This window comes from Candoia aspera, chromosome 1 (assembly GCF_035149785.1).
Source record: "Candoia aspera isolate rCanAsp1 chromosome 1, rCanAsp1.hap2, whole genome shotgun sequence".
Lineage (NCBI taxonomy): Eukaryota > Metazoa > Chordata > Lepidosauria > Squamata > Boidae > Candoia > Candoia aspera.
Window position 1 is genome coordinate 69,025,457 of NC_086153.1, and position 13,314 is coordinate 69,038,770.

The following is a 13,314-nucleotide window of genomic DNA, read 5'->3' on the forward strand; positions in this document are numbered from 1 at the left end:
ATTAAGCATAAATTATCCACATATTAAAAATATTTGATAAAACTATAGAAAGTATATAAAATCATAATTATGCTACACTTCAAAAGAGTATAATTAAAATTGTACATATTAATTCAGTTATGTAAGCATTAGCGTTTGTTAAAATTTGCTAAACAACAAATAATTAAAGCCACATTTTTAGTTGTAACTCTATGATCATTTACTGCATTGTTACTTTGCCGTTACTGCTCTTGATGCTTTTTTGAAAGCCCAGCTAAAGCAGGAAGCTGCTCTATTTGAAAATCTTAATTTTTTAAGGGGAAAATCTGATTAAGAACCTTTAACAGAGGTATATAAGCTAAATATGAAGCAGTTAATGGTAGTCATTTGAGTCTTCATCATTTTTTCTTTTTTAGTATTTACAGAAAATGCATAAGCTCAACATTTTCCATACTGTAATAAAAAAAATTACTGTGCATATATTTAATACATTATTCTATCCATTAAGGTTATACTTCATGTCCCAAGGTCAACTCCTTTGTCAAAGTGTTAATTATTGTGCAATCGACCTTGTTTTACCATCACCCTGGAATTAAGAACAACAGAATATATTATATAAAATCATTTTATTAGTCAGAAAAATAAAAACGCAATTACTCACTAGATCATTATAGAACCCCAGTGCAATTAATGAGAGTTGAACAGTTACATGGGAGAAAAATCCTTTCAGTTCAGTGAAGATACTTTCAAACCCTAATTGATGGTGCCCATTGCTACATACAGTATTCTCAAGCAGCTGCATGAGGAGGGCTTTCAAAGAAAGGACCCCAACCAATGCCTTTAAGAAGATTCTGTCTTTTTCTTCACATGGAGGGGCCTCTAAAATGAAATATGCTGCTGCCCATGATGGGACAAAAACACACACACACACCAAAATTGATATGAATGGAAGACATCTTGGCTGTAATAACAACTCAAACAAAAGATAACCGTATTTTTTCTGGCAATTCTTTTCAATAATCTCAGGAAGCAATATACTTGTAAACATAGTCTCCTTAATTCATGTCATTTCCTTGGCATCAATACAGCAGTGTTTGCCATTGCCTTCCTTCCGGGATGTCTTCAAGGCTCCTCAGTCCTGGTGTTTCTTGGTGGACCTCCGTCCAAGTATTTAGCCAGTCCAAGCCTGCTTAGCCTTCCTCTATCGGTCAAGGATATCCATGAAGGGAATTTCAGTATACTGAATCCAGGCTTAAGTCATGCTTATCAAAGCAGGGAACTCTAATATTTACAACATATTGGCTGATGAATAAAATGGTGACATGTGTTAAGGATAAATTGATATTCATACTTTTTTAAAGTATTATTTTTCAATTGCTTGGTTACATTTATTCAGTATTTGTCTTCTAATTAAGTTGTGGGTTTCATTCACTAGAGTGGGAAGAAAACTTGATCAATCTACACTTTGACATACACCATAAATGCACACAATTTAGTTTTATGCTTAACTGTATCATCATATGCTTACTCTGCTAAGATTCTAAAAATTATTTAAAAATTATTATAACACTATTTAATAATGCTATTCTGTGTGTGTCTATTTAGAAGTTTTCTTGAGTTCAGTTGGTCCTTCTCCAAATAAGTATAGGATTATGTGGTAAATACTTATCAGTACAAAATCTGTATTTAATTTCCTTCATCAATAGCAAAATGCTGCATTAATATATTCAGTAGTCTGAAAAATCTTATAACTATGCATTTGTTTTAATAACTATACATTTATGCAATGTGTAATCTCAGAGAACATGATAGAATGCAGAAGAATCCAAATCAGAAAATAAAACCAGGATTTTCCTAGATATTTATTTCTCTCACTCACAACAATTTAGAATACAGATGACAAATGAACTTGAAACATCATTGAACAGAACAATACTGATAGTACTTAAAATCCTCAACATTTCTGAGCAATGTTTTTTTAAACCTATAATGACATTAAGAAAATCAAAATCTGCCATCAGCAAAACTTTCAGGAGTGTATCACCTTAGAATGACCTTGTGACTCTAGGCTTTGACTATACAATACAGCATTCTTTTTGATTTGGATACTGAAATGTTGTAAAAGGGGATAATGTGATCTTACTAAGTATCTGTAAAAAGAAAGATGACTAAAGCCAGTGTTGCTCAATAGAAAAGTTAATTTCAATGTATTAAATTTTCCTAATGATTATATTCAATATAAGGTGTCAATCGGCTACAGTGGACAAAATGTAAAATGTTAATACAGTTATATCTATTTTTTTCTTCATGCTATCTATCCTTTTTTTTTATCTTCAGTATTGTATAGAAGAATTTTGGAGAAAAACCTTTAATGATAGTTTATTTTTTAAAAATTGTATGCTAACCCAAACATGCCATTCATGCTTCAGGGACAAAAATACAAGCATGCATACATATAAATTTCTATTCAAAACAGCTGGTTTTATCCCCCTCAAGTTTTACCTTGATTTGGCAGAGCATTTGATTTGAATTATCATATCAGTTTGTTTTTTAAGAGACTCACAGGTAGAGCTGAAAAAGCTAAAAAGAAACAAAGTACTCAAGAACATATTAAAAAAAACATAACTTAAGATATAATGCTAAAAGCATTTACTTTAATTCAGCAAGAAAAATGAACCTGAGACGACTTCCTGAAGAAATGCAGCTGCTTGTAAGAAAAGCTAACAATAAAGCAAATACCATGGTCTCACAAGTATACTAAATTTGGTTTTAGAATGTATTAACTTTTATCACAGCAATTTAGCTGTGAATTTCTTTCTGATAATACTTACTCCGTATACCATATGCATTGGCACATTTGCACAAGGATAGGCGTACACCATAATACACACGTGTGCAGCAAAGGAAGTATTTCACATTAATATAAAACAATAAATAACCAAAGCAATGTGCTATCTTTTCTGTGATATGATGTACCCAAAACAAAATTATAGGGTTTACTCAAAATTTAACTATGTTTAAAAGGTTGCAAATGTTGTCACCAAGTCTCATTTCAAGTATAATCATTCAATGCGTCCTGTGATTTTTATGATTAAAACAATGTACAATTCAGTGGCATTTTCTATTGGCATTCAAAAAGCTGTTGGACTTACTAATAACAATTCTGCTAAGCATTCTTTGTTACAGTTTATACCAAGGTGTTAACTGCTACTGTCACACCTTAGAAGAATTGTGTCACACAGATTAGTTTATTACAAGCTAAAGGAAAAAGCATGTCTTATAGGAGGAGGATTTCATTTTATCTTACACATACATAAGTAGATGATCACAACAATTTACATTTCAATTACAGTAAATGGAATATGGCCGAATTTGGTATTTGTTGTACTCACATATTCCTCTCATTTTTTAACAGCCCTGTGGAGAAAGATGCTAATATGGATAAGTTAATCAGACCTGTTATTATCAGAAGTAGTGAATTCTAAAATTATATCCACAAGTAAGCTTTAAGCACTTTAAATATCTCATCTGGAAATTTGAAGTGATATAAGTTCCTTTAGAGTTTTCATATCTTACTGTCAGAGTGACAATCTGAATTTTATTTCCTGCACATTACCTTAAAATTCACAAAAATGAAGCTCAAAGCCCAAAAATGAAGTTTTGAGACAGATATTGCAGGAATTACACCAACCTTTGTGATATCAACTGTTTTAAATAATTAGGTTATATACTATGTCATGTATTTTTAAAACGTAACCATCATCTAATAGTGAGACTAATCACTAGTCATGAAGTGAGGTACTAAACTGTATGAATGTTGCATTAAATGAGAGAGAACTTTTGGGGGGTTATCATAATTGTTCAATACTATATGAGCCATATTGTAATAATAAAGATTAGGCTGTCTGGTTGATGTGCAGATTTCTTTTGATCCAAACTGAAAAGTAACTCTATGTCAAAGCTTTCCTTGGGAACACCTTAAGAAACTAGTCTATCAAATTAAGGGCTACTTACAAGATGCCCTGGCAGGAGTAGGCTCATCTTTAAAGAAAAATGGAGTGACCATGTACTGATAATTTGAGTGCACATGATTTGGGATAGCCATCATTTCAGTTTTGTAGATGCCTCACTACACAGACATTTCTTCAAATTGCCACTTTTTTCCTTTGCCCCATCCTCACTATCACGTTAATATTAATTAGGTTTAGATGCAGAATTTAAATTTGGATTTAGAAGTTTGTGCCTCCATAAAACTGAGAATATTACTTACCATAGCTTTCTATTTAGGAACCTGTAGGAAAAAGATATAGTTGCCATGCATCAGTCCTTTTTAGAAATACAGTATTAACAGCATTTGCCTAATGGAAACCATTTTTGTTTTAGATCCATTTCAAATTACAAGCTTATTCCATACAGCAAGAGGACACTGCACAAAAAGATTAGGTATGTACAATAGTTTTAAATTTCTTTTTTAAAAAGGGGAGAAGACAACTAGTGATTTCTCAGTATGTATAATTTATTGCAGTTAGCACACAATTTAAAAATTCACCAACACACCAATAGTACAAAACTAAACAGCATTATAAGTTATTCCCCTCCCTCTCATGAAAATAAAACATACTATGATTGTCAAGGCTAGATGTCAGTCTAATTCTTAGAACCCAAAAAATGTGAAACTAAAGGGCAACCCAACCCGCCCAAAACAATCACTCGTCCACAAAAAAAAAAAAAAAAGCAAAAGTAGTCCATTTTTTTCAGACACTGATTGTCTTTTCTAAATTAATAAAAACAATGAATTTTTAAAACCTAGAGACTGTTCAAGTAACTAAAAATAATGCTCCAAGGCCATTTTCACAGCTTTTTTTTGTTTTAAATGCCATTACAGCCAAATTAATATACATTTGACCAAAATATTTCCAAAACAGTCCAGCAATACACAATGGAGTTTTCCATTCAGTTTCTTAAGCACAAAAATAGGCTATGTTTACAGTAGTTAAGGCGATCAAATTCTAAACAAAAGCAGAAAAAAACATTTTCCATGCTACTCCCATAGACCTTATTTGTAAGTGCAAGACAGGAAAACAAACACTGTGCAAAATGCTTTTGCCCTACGTGTTGATCATTAAAACCACACGTCAGGCTGCAGTCTTTGCTGTTTGGATACACAGTTCACAAACCCTCCCCCAACTTTTCTCCCACCATCCCCCACCCCATCCCATGTCAATCAAGGTTTTTAGTTCTTTTAGCCTGGGGCTTTTTCACTCCATAGAATCTTTTGAAGGGGCGAATAAAATGAACACCTATTGTTTATTTGTGCAGCAGGAATTCTAAAAATGCTCACATGGGTAAGTATATGCATCTAAGGTTGGAGCTGGTATGGGTTTGTGCAATCTTTTTTATAAATGCTCACTGCACATGCAAACCTCTAAGCCTGTTTGTAAACATTACTATCTTCCTTTACATAGCTAAAATCAACATGTAGCTTTTGTTCAACTTAAAGACAATGGGCAATTAATTTAAATTATATAAAATAAAAACAGTGCATTTATATTCTTCATAACACCAGTTTTTCTGGCGTTTTTTCCTACTAAAAATTAAATAAGTTTTTAAAATCACTCATTAAAGTTATACAATGCAAACAAAGACAAAAATATACTGAAATGCATGCATTTCTGTAGAATATTTACTTTTCAAGACTCAACTGAGAGCATTAACACAACTCGTCAATTTCTTTGACACCCCCCAACCCATTTAATCAATTACAGTATATAACAGTAATTCACATTTTAAATGCACAGTTTGCAACTACTGAAACTGCAACATCCTTTTTCATCCCAAGCACACCTTCAGAGTCCCCATGATTCCAGTGTATTTTCAAAAATTTTTTTAAAACTGGGAACTATTGTAGTTTACAAATTACAATATAATAACAATCACTTTTGAAAAATTGATACTCCAGTCATTTAGAAATTATATCGCTTGGGTCTAAAAGCATTCAGGTTTCCCTGAGCTAGAAAACATGCATGCAGTTTAAAAAATTTAACTGAAGTGATAAAACACTGGAGATTACTGATTTAAGTGGAAATTGAAATGATGCAGTGTCGCAAATAATGTTAAATAGACTATCACAATTGTTCAATTGCAGTTATTTTTAAAAGAAGTACTTACTTGGTGGGGAGACAGGGGAAGATTTTATGAAGTTTATTTGTCTTATTTCTATAGTTCATTACCAGAACACTAAGTAGTGAAATGTTCATGCTGCTTTAAAGTGCATTAAACAAGCTAATGGCCAAACTTTTAGTTAGTTTAAGGAAACAAGACTGCTTTTAGACTGTACCACAACTATATAGATTTATTTATATATATATATATATATTAATTATATATATAAAAATTCTATTTCCAAAGTTCTTGAGAGCTATCTTCTAATGTCCAGTCTCTGACAGTAGGTAAGCTCAGTGCTTCACTTTTGACAGACAATGAGTTCACTAGCTCACAGTGAAACTTCCGAATATGCCTGTAAAGGTCTCCAGACTGGGTGAACCTCCGCTCACACCACTTACAAGCGTGCGGCTTCTCCCGTGTGTGAACTACGGCATGGCGGCTCAGATTGTGGGAGTACTGGAAGCTCTTTCCACACTGGGTACAAGTGTATGGTTTTTCACCTGAATGAGTCCTCTCATGACGTTTCAAAGTGTACATGCAAGAAAAAGTCTTACCACACAAGGAGCAGGTTGGGACATTGACATCAGCGGCAGGCTTACTGCGGATCCCGTCCTGCTCTCGAAAGTGCGTACTTAAGTGGATCTGCAGAATGTGGGGACTAGGAAAGACTTTGTTGCAGAGGGGGCACATAAAAATTTGGCCTGCAGGGTTAAGTATGTTGGAGACATAAGGGAGCAGACTGCTGTCCATGCTCCCTTCCACCTGAACTCTCTCGTTTTCTGGAGTTATAATTTCATCATCACTGGCTTTGTCATCTCTATCTAGCTCCCTCAAAACAGAATCGTCTCTCATAGAAGCCAGATGGGCTGGCTCATATGGTACCCTGTTATTAGTGCTCACACTTTCTTTCACAGTGCTATGCTCCATGTCATAGTCATTAGTGCCAACATCACTCTCATCACAGGATGCCTCTTTTTCCACCTTCACCTGCACCAGGTTGTTTCGCATCATATCCTGTGAAGAGAAATACGAATTGTTCAAATTCTCAACTCCAGAAAGGCTTGACTTGACAGACAAGTCCAGGACACAGTCAACATCTGCTGAATCCCTCACTGAGGTGACAGACCTCTGGGACAAAGACTCAGTTGAGCTGCAGGGGCTGGCTACTGTTTTTCCAGCTGCTGTTGCATGTGTATCTGCCTCCCCACCGCTCTGGGGAATCACTCCGGAGTCCGAGGGCAATCTCATCCACATGTTCCCAGGCTCAGCCGTCAAGTCCCTTTTGCTAGGCAAAATGCTCAATTTTTCATCTTCCCCTTCATCTTCATCACTGGGTATGTCTCCTGCAATGTGGCTACTGCCGTCAGAAAGACTCTCCACTTTGTCCGAACAACTTGAGGCATCTTCTTCCTTTTTAGTACTGTCTGCCTCAGTGGTGGCTTTTTCTTTTAGCTTCTTTTTGCAAACTTTGACAATGTCGTACATGTGGAGATAACTGGCAGCTGCTAGCACATCTTCAATGGGCAAATCTTTGAATTGGAGTTTCCCTTCATACATGAATTCAAGCAGGAGAGCGAAAGCTGGGGCTGTAACAATGTCGCTGTTCAGATGAACAATGTCTCTTTTGTCCAGCTGGTCCTTGTAAAATAGGTGGAAATACATGCTGCATGAAGCCAGTACAGCTCTATGTGCTCGGAATTGGGCATCTCCTACAAGAACAGTGCAGTCACAAAGAAAACCCTGATGCCTCTGTTCACTCAGACACTGTAATAAATGCCTGCTATGGTCAGGAAACTCCATGCTGTCTTCATAACCTAGGAGCAAAAAGAGTTAATTAAACACTGGAAATATTCATTGGCTTATACACTACATTTGATAATTCAGCAAAGTCTACAAAGACCAGAGATAATGGCCAATACAGAAATGGAAATTGATAAATTAGTCAAGATTTCATGGCTTTCTGTTAGCCACCTTTTGCAACTTTCAGAGTTCTATTAACTGTTTCGTTAACTGTAAAGAAACAGATTGGGAAGTGCATGTGAGAATGAATATTCAGATTTATGAACTTAAAAGTTACAACAGTGTTTATTGTTTGAATTCAAAAGCAAACATCTGATATAACTTGCTTAATCCTAGAAGAGAGGGGTAAAAACTAACTTTAACTGACTAAGATGACAATGGCTTCTAAAATGTCTTAGCACAGATCATTGTTGGCCTCATCTGTGAATGATAGCTTTCCAATTTTCTTTCTCTAACAAAATAACTGATCACCAGACATCCCCCCACTTTAAAAATACAAAAATGCAAATTCTTTATATAAAAGACTTGTTAAACAAATAAGAATTCTACTTCTATTAAGACTGTTCTATGTTATTGCTGCATATCAGTGGAAACAATTTCAGCATAATTCAGTAATCTTTTCTCCCTTTGGGGCATCGTGTAACCATTCAAAATGAGCATTAGACTTTTCTACATAAATATCTTAAATGTCTTCTTTATTTTCTACTACTTACAACTGAAGTTGTGCTAAACTAGTTACATATAGCTGCTGCATCTTTGGGCATGATATGTTCTTAAAGTTACAATCTTGTCCAAAGTATATTCTACTGTTAGAATAAAGCAAGAAGATTTACAATACAATCACTTTAAGTGCCCCACAGCCAACATCAATCCTAATCCTTAAGAGGGCTAAAAATAAAGATTGGAGGGCAGCTCACAAGGTAGCTGTGATCAAATTAGGAGGCTGAAAGGACAGAGAGGGACGAAGAAGGAAGCTTATAAACATCTGATCCAGCTGACTGTGGCCATATGGCAGCTGCTGCCCAGATAAAGAGATTAAGAATAGAGGAGTGCGATTACAGCTGTCTGGCCAATTCAGGCAGCTCAAATCTACAAGTTCTAAATTAGTCGTGAAAACAAAACCCTTTTTTCAATTATTGTTGTACTGAAATAAACTTCTTTAATATATTTCCAGGAAAAATATAGGGTGAAACTGACCAAGTTACTTATGAGGTAAGTGGGATCCTAAAGTTGGACAGACATTCAGGTCCTTTTTTTTTTCCAAAACGGGGGAGGGGGGGCTATAGATTTCTAGATCTCTCAATGGCTTGGGCAAAGCATAAAGGTGAATAGTTAAATCATCATGCATATTCTTTTTTTCATTTCTATCAAATATATCATTTCAAACCTTATTTTCATATTTTTACTTTGAGAAACAGTACATTTAGAAAAGTCATAATTGCAATGCCAAAATGATTCCCCAAACTATAAAATACTTTTTCAGTGCTCATAATAAAAATAGGGGAACTACATCATTTAAATAATTACTTTGATATTACTGCACAGGAACAAATACATCAACATGTATTTAAAGTCTTAATTACAATAGAAACTGTTATTCCCTTTTCACTGAACTCTACTTATTTTTCCTAAACATCATTAAACAAGTAATGGGATTTTTGTTTGGAAATTAAATAAACAAACACCAAGAGAGAAGCACACTGTAGCTAGCCTCCTGCTGTTCCTACCTTTAGCACACATAAACCTGATTAAGTCCTTTTGTCCGAGTCTTGCTGGCTCCAGGTCTGTTAGATCGGTGGAAAAAAGCAGACTAAGAAAGAGACAGATGCAAAGTGGAGATGATGTTAGAGAGGAATGAGATACCTTCCCTACACACAGATCTGCAAACACACTCACTCCCTGTCTGTGTGTTAGAATAAAAGGCTGAGGGATGGCAGGCTGTCAGCTGCTCTGACATCATGTTCAGATGGAAATGTTACCTCCAGCTGTGCTCCTTTTAATGCCATATGCTACTCCTCTACACTCCTTCCACCAGCTTTTTCTTAGGAGAACTTTTCTGTCTGTTAGTATAAACAAAATACTTCAAAGTCTCTTTTTTCAAAACTTTCTAACAGAGAAAAGTAAAAAAAAAAACCTTAGACATATGGGGCTTCACTGCATGTACAGTATAGAAACCCTTCTGTCATAACTGTGGAGTCTTTTTTATATTGAGAACTTACCCATCCATTTTTTACATTTTTTTACCCAGAGGTTCATTTTAAGCAATTCATTTTATCCAACTTATTCTTGGTATACAGTTCACCCTTTCTATCAATTTAGAAAGAACAGTCTAGAAAAACTTTTTATATATAGATATCAATGCAACTGTAAGTTGTTAACTCATTTACTCATTAATAATGTAATAAATGCTTACATTTTTATGTACCATAGGGAACATTTTTTTCAGGGCACTTATAAAAGTCATCTGCATGCTCAATTTGCTCTGCAGATTATGCTACTGCAAATAAGTTGTACTATACAAGAAAAGAAATAATGGTAATACTCCCCTCTTAGTAGTAAACTTATAAAAAGTGCAGTTATTTAAATGAGAATTATCATATAAAACCTATTTTATCTGTGGCCTGAATCCAAACAGCAAGTCTACTATTCGTTAGTGAGGCAGTAATATTACCACATACTTTAAGATTATTACTGTTTTTACTCTGTAGTTATATAGTAAATCTATTTTTGAGAATGGAAAAAATGTTATGACTTCCCTTAACTTAACAGGAAAATGTTGTGAGTAATCGGGAAATAAACTAAAATGAAACAAGCTGTTCAGCACAGCAGAATGGACAAGTATCCCACTTGCCAGTCTTAGGCCACAGACTATGTTTAATTAACAAAGTTCTTTGCACCATTTACTCATAACTCCCCCATCTCATTTCACTACAGTAGTTAGTTAATCCAAGCAATTTTTCTCTTGCCACTGTTCTTAATAGAATTTTACAAATAAAGAAAAAAAAATCTGGATGAATATGAGAAAAAAGGTATGGTGGATGACCCAGTTGTGACTTTCCCCTTTCACCCTTCCTAGAGAGTGACACCAACTTGAAGATTAAGTCAGTTATAACTTCTTTTCCCTCCTGACATATTGCAAAGTGTGTACAGATTAAAGCAAGTAAATGCAGAGAAGAGGGAGGCAGCAGAGACAGGGAAGAAGGAAGCAGGCAAATACAGGAATAGCCCCCTCTTATAGTAGTGAAAGGAACAAAAGGAAAGTGAGGAGAAGAGTTAGCACAAGAGTCCTGGGAGGGAGCAAATCTCCTCTCTCCTCATCCACCCTGCCTTGTCTCCACAGCTGTACTGCTCTCCACATCACCTACCCCTTCTGACCTTTTGAGCTGTGAGACAAAACACACACTGCACAGCCTCTGCCACACACAAAGGACTCCCTCTCTGCTCCCCCATCTGCTCCCGAGCTCAGACCAGTCCCCCAACAACCCCCCTCGTCTCCCATCCTGCAAGTGAGGCTGTAAAGTCTGAACCTGGCAAACTTACTCGGGAACTGCTCCTTACTCCCCTGCAGTTACAATCTGCTCTGGAGCTTCCTCTCTTGCTATGAAAGCCCAGTCCAGGATATACACCTGAGTCCACCTAAGCCTTACCATCCAAAACAAGCTGCTCGCTCTCTAGCCCATTAACCCCAGACCCCCTTCTACCTGCCCTCATCCCGTCTTTATGGAGCTCATTCCAGAAAATTAGGCTACCTCTCCCCCCCCGCGTCCCACCGAGCCCCCTCCTCTTCTCCACCTGTTAAACTCCCCTCCCCCCCTTCAGCTCACTTTAAGCGGCTCTTCAGGGTGACTCAAAGCATCCTTCTCTCCTCCTCCTGCCATCTATTTGAATGTCCTGCCCTCGATGCCACTTCCCCCAAAGCTGCCAATTGTCCCATTACAACCTAACACCCCCACCCCCAGCACAACAAGCAACCTGCGGCTCTTACTCCTTCCTTAGCAACACGGGACGGCTTCCGTGCACCCGGCCGCCCCCCTCCGCCAAGTGCCCGCGGGGTCAGCCTTGGGACTCACACTCTGGAGCGGCCCCAGGTCCCAGCCGCGCTCCTCCCTGCGCCGCTTCCTCCTCCTTCGGCCGCCACCGCCCCCTCCGCCGCTACGGGCTCCCCGTGCCCCCGCCCGGCGTCCCGCTCGCTCCCCACCAAGTCCGCGAGTGAGTGAGGGGCCACCAAGCGGGGCAAGGCGAGCGGGGCAACGGGAGAGGAAGGCAGGGGAGGGAGCGAGGGGGCTCCCTGCGCTGTCTCAGCGGCGCCCCATGGCAGCGCCCCGGAGGATCCCGGGCCGGCGGAGCGGGAGGGAGGGAGGGAGGGAGAGGGGGCGGGCAGGCAGGCGCACACGGCGCAGGAGCACGCGCGGCGGCGGCGGCACAGACGGGCCCGGGCTGCGGCAGCCAGATGTTTCCTTCACTCCCCTCCCTCTTCCCTTCCTTCCCCGAGCAGTTTCCCTGACTGACAGCGCAGCTGGCCCACGGCACAGCTTCCTCCAATCAGCAAGAAAGAAAGTCGCTGATCGACAATCGAAGCCTGCCCAATGGCAAGAGGAGGAAGCGAAGCTAGCTGGGCGTTGTGGCTAATCAGCGTTTCGGGGCGGGCTTATTGGCTCCACAGGCGTGTTGCTGCCGATTGAGAAAGGGGCGGGGGTTTGTAGTCCCGGGTCAGTCCGCGCGTCCTTCGCGCCTCTTCACTGCAGTCTCCTCGGCCTCGGGTGGAGCGAGCCGAGGGCAGGCTGCCTCTTTCTCCCTGGGCGCAGTGCATGGTGGGGAATAATGGCTATGGGTCTCGGGTGGGATAGGCTGAGGGTTACATGAGGGAAAGGCGAGGCCTGCCTAGAAGCTGCCTGAGCTTGGAGACTCGGTGGCGGTTCCGTAGCGCCTGCTGTTGCTGGGCTACCTCGTCACGAGGGCTTCTCCGCCAGATGTGTCAGCTCTTTTTTTTTCCAAAACAGCGGAGGAAAAGCCCCATAACTTACCTTGACGAGTTTTTCTTCCGCTGAACGGCTCTTTTAGTTGCTTTCATGCCGTTTAACTTCTCATCACTTTTTAATGGTTCGAGCTTAGGACTTCTTAACTGTCTTTGTGATTCACGGAACTCTCGGTTTCCTCCCACTCTTTTTATGACTTTAACAATTTGGGAATTTCTCGTAAGCTTTGCAGACCCCACTTCTCTCGGAAAGGCAGAAATCAGACCGTTGAGCTTTTCGTCTTAAAAAAAGGAGGGAGTTGCCTGATAATTGTCTTGCGGAGTTCTTAAAGCAATAGAAGTCATTTTTATTTTATAGTAAAATGAGTACGATTGTATTTTGCGTTTATATTACT

The 13,314-nt window shown here is 38.5% G+C and overlaps 1 protein-coding gene across 5 annotated transcripts; it reads right to left on the reverse strand.

Moving 5' to 3' along the window:
* Positions 1 to 586: 586 nt before the first annotated feature.
* On the reverse strand, positions 587 to 12,439 carry ZBTB18 (zinc finger and BTB domain containing 18). 5 transcript variants are annotated; one of them, XM_063306222.1, is made up of 6 exons: positions 9,672 to 10,855; positions 6,699 to 7,958; positions 4,250 to 4,270; positions 3,372 to 3,396; positions 2,482 to 2,559; positions 587 to 1,281 (listed from the first exon to the last, which is right to left on the reverse strand). In XM_063306222.1, exons 1-3 carry the CDS (start codon positions 9,682 to 9,684, stop codon positions 4,263 to 4,265), a joined length of 1,281 nt encoding a protein of 426 aa, XP_063162292.1. In that variant the 5' UTR covers positions 9,685 to 10,855; the 3' UTR covers positions 587 to 1,281; positions 2,482 to 2,559; positions 3,372 to 3,396; positions 4,250 to 4,262. The 5 variants fall into 5 exon arrangements, with proteins under 5 accessions (XP_063162292.1, XP_063162283.1, XP_063162255.1 ...); XM_063306213.1 differs by having other exon boundaries at positions 2,482 to 3,396; XM_063306185.1 differs by lacking the exons at positions 587 to 1,281; positions 2,482 to 2,559; positions 3,372 to 3,396; positions 4,250 to 4,270 and adding an exon at positions 12,015 to 12,439 and having other exon boundaries at positions 4,475 to 7,958; positions 9,672 to 9,754.
* Between the last annotated feature and the right edge of the window lie 875 nt (positions 12,440 to 13,314).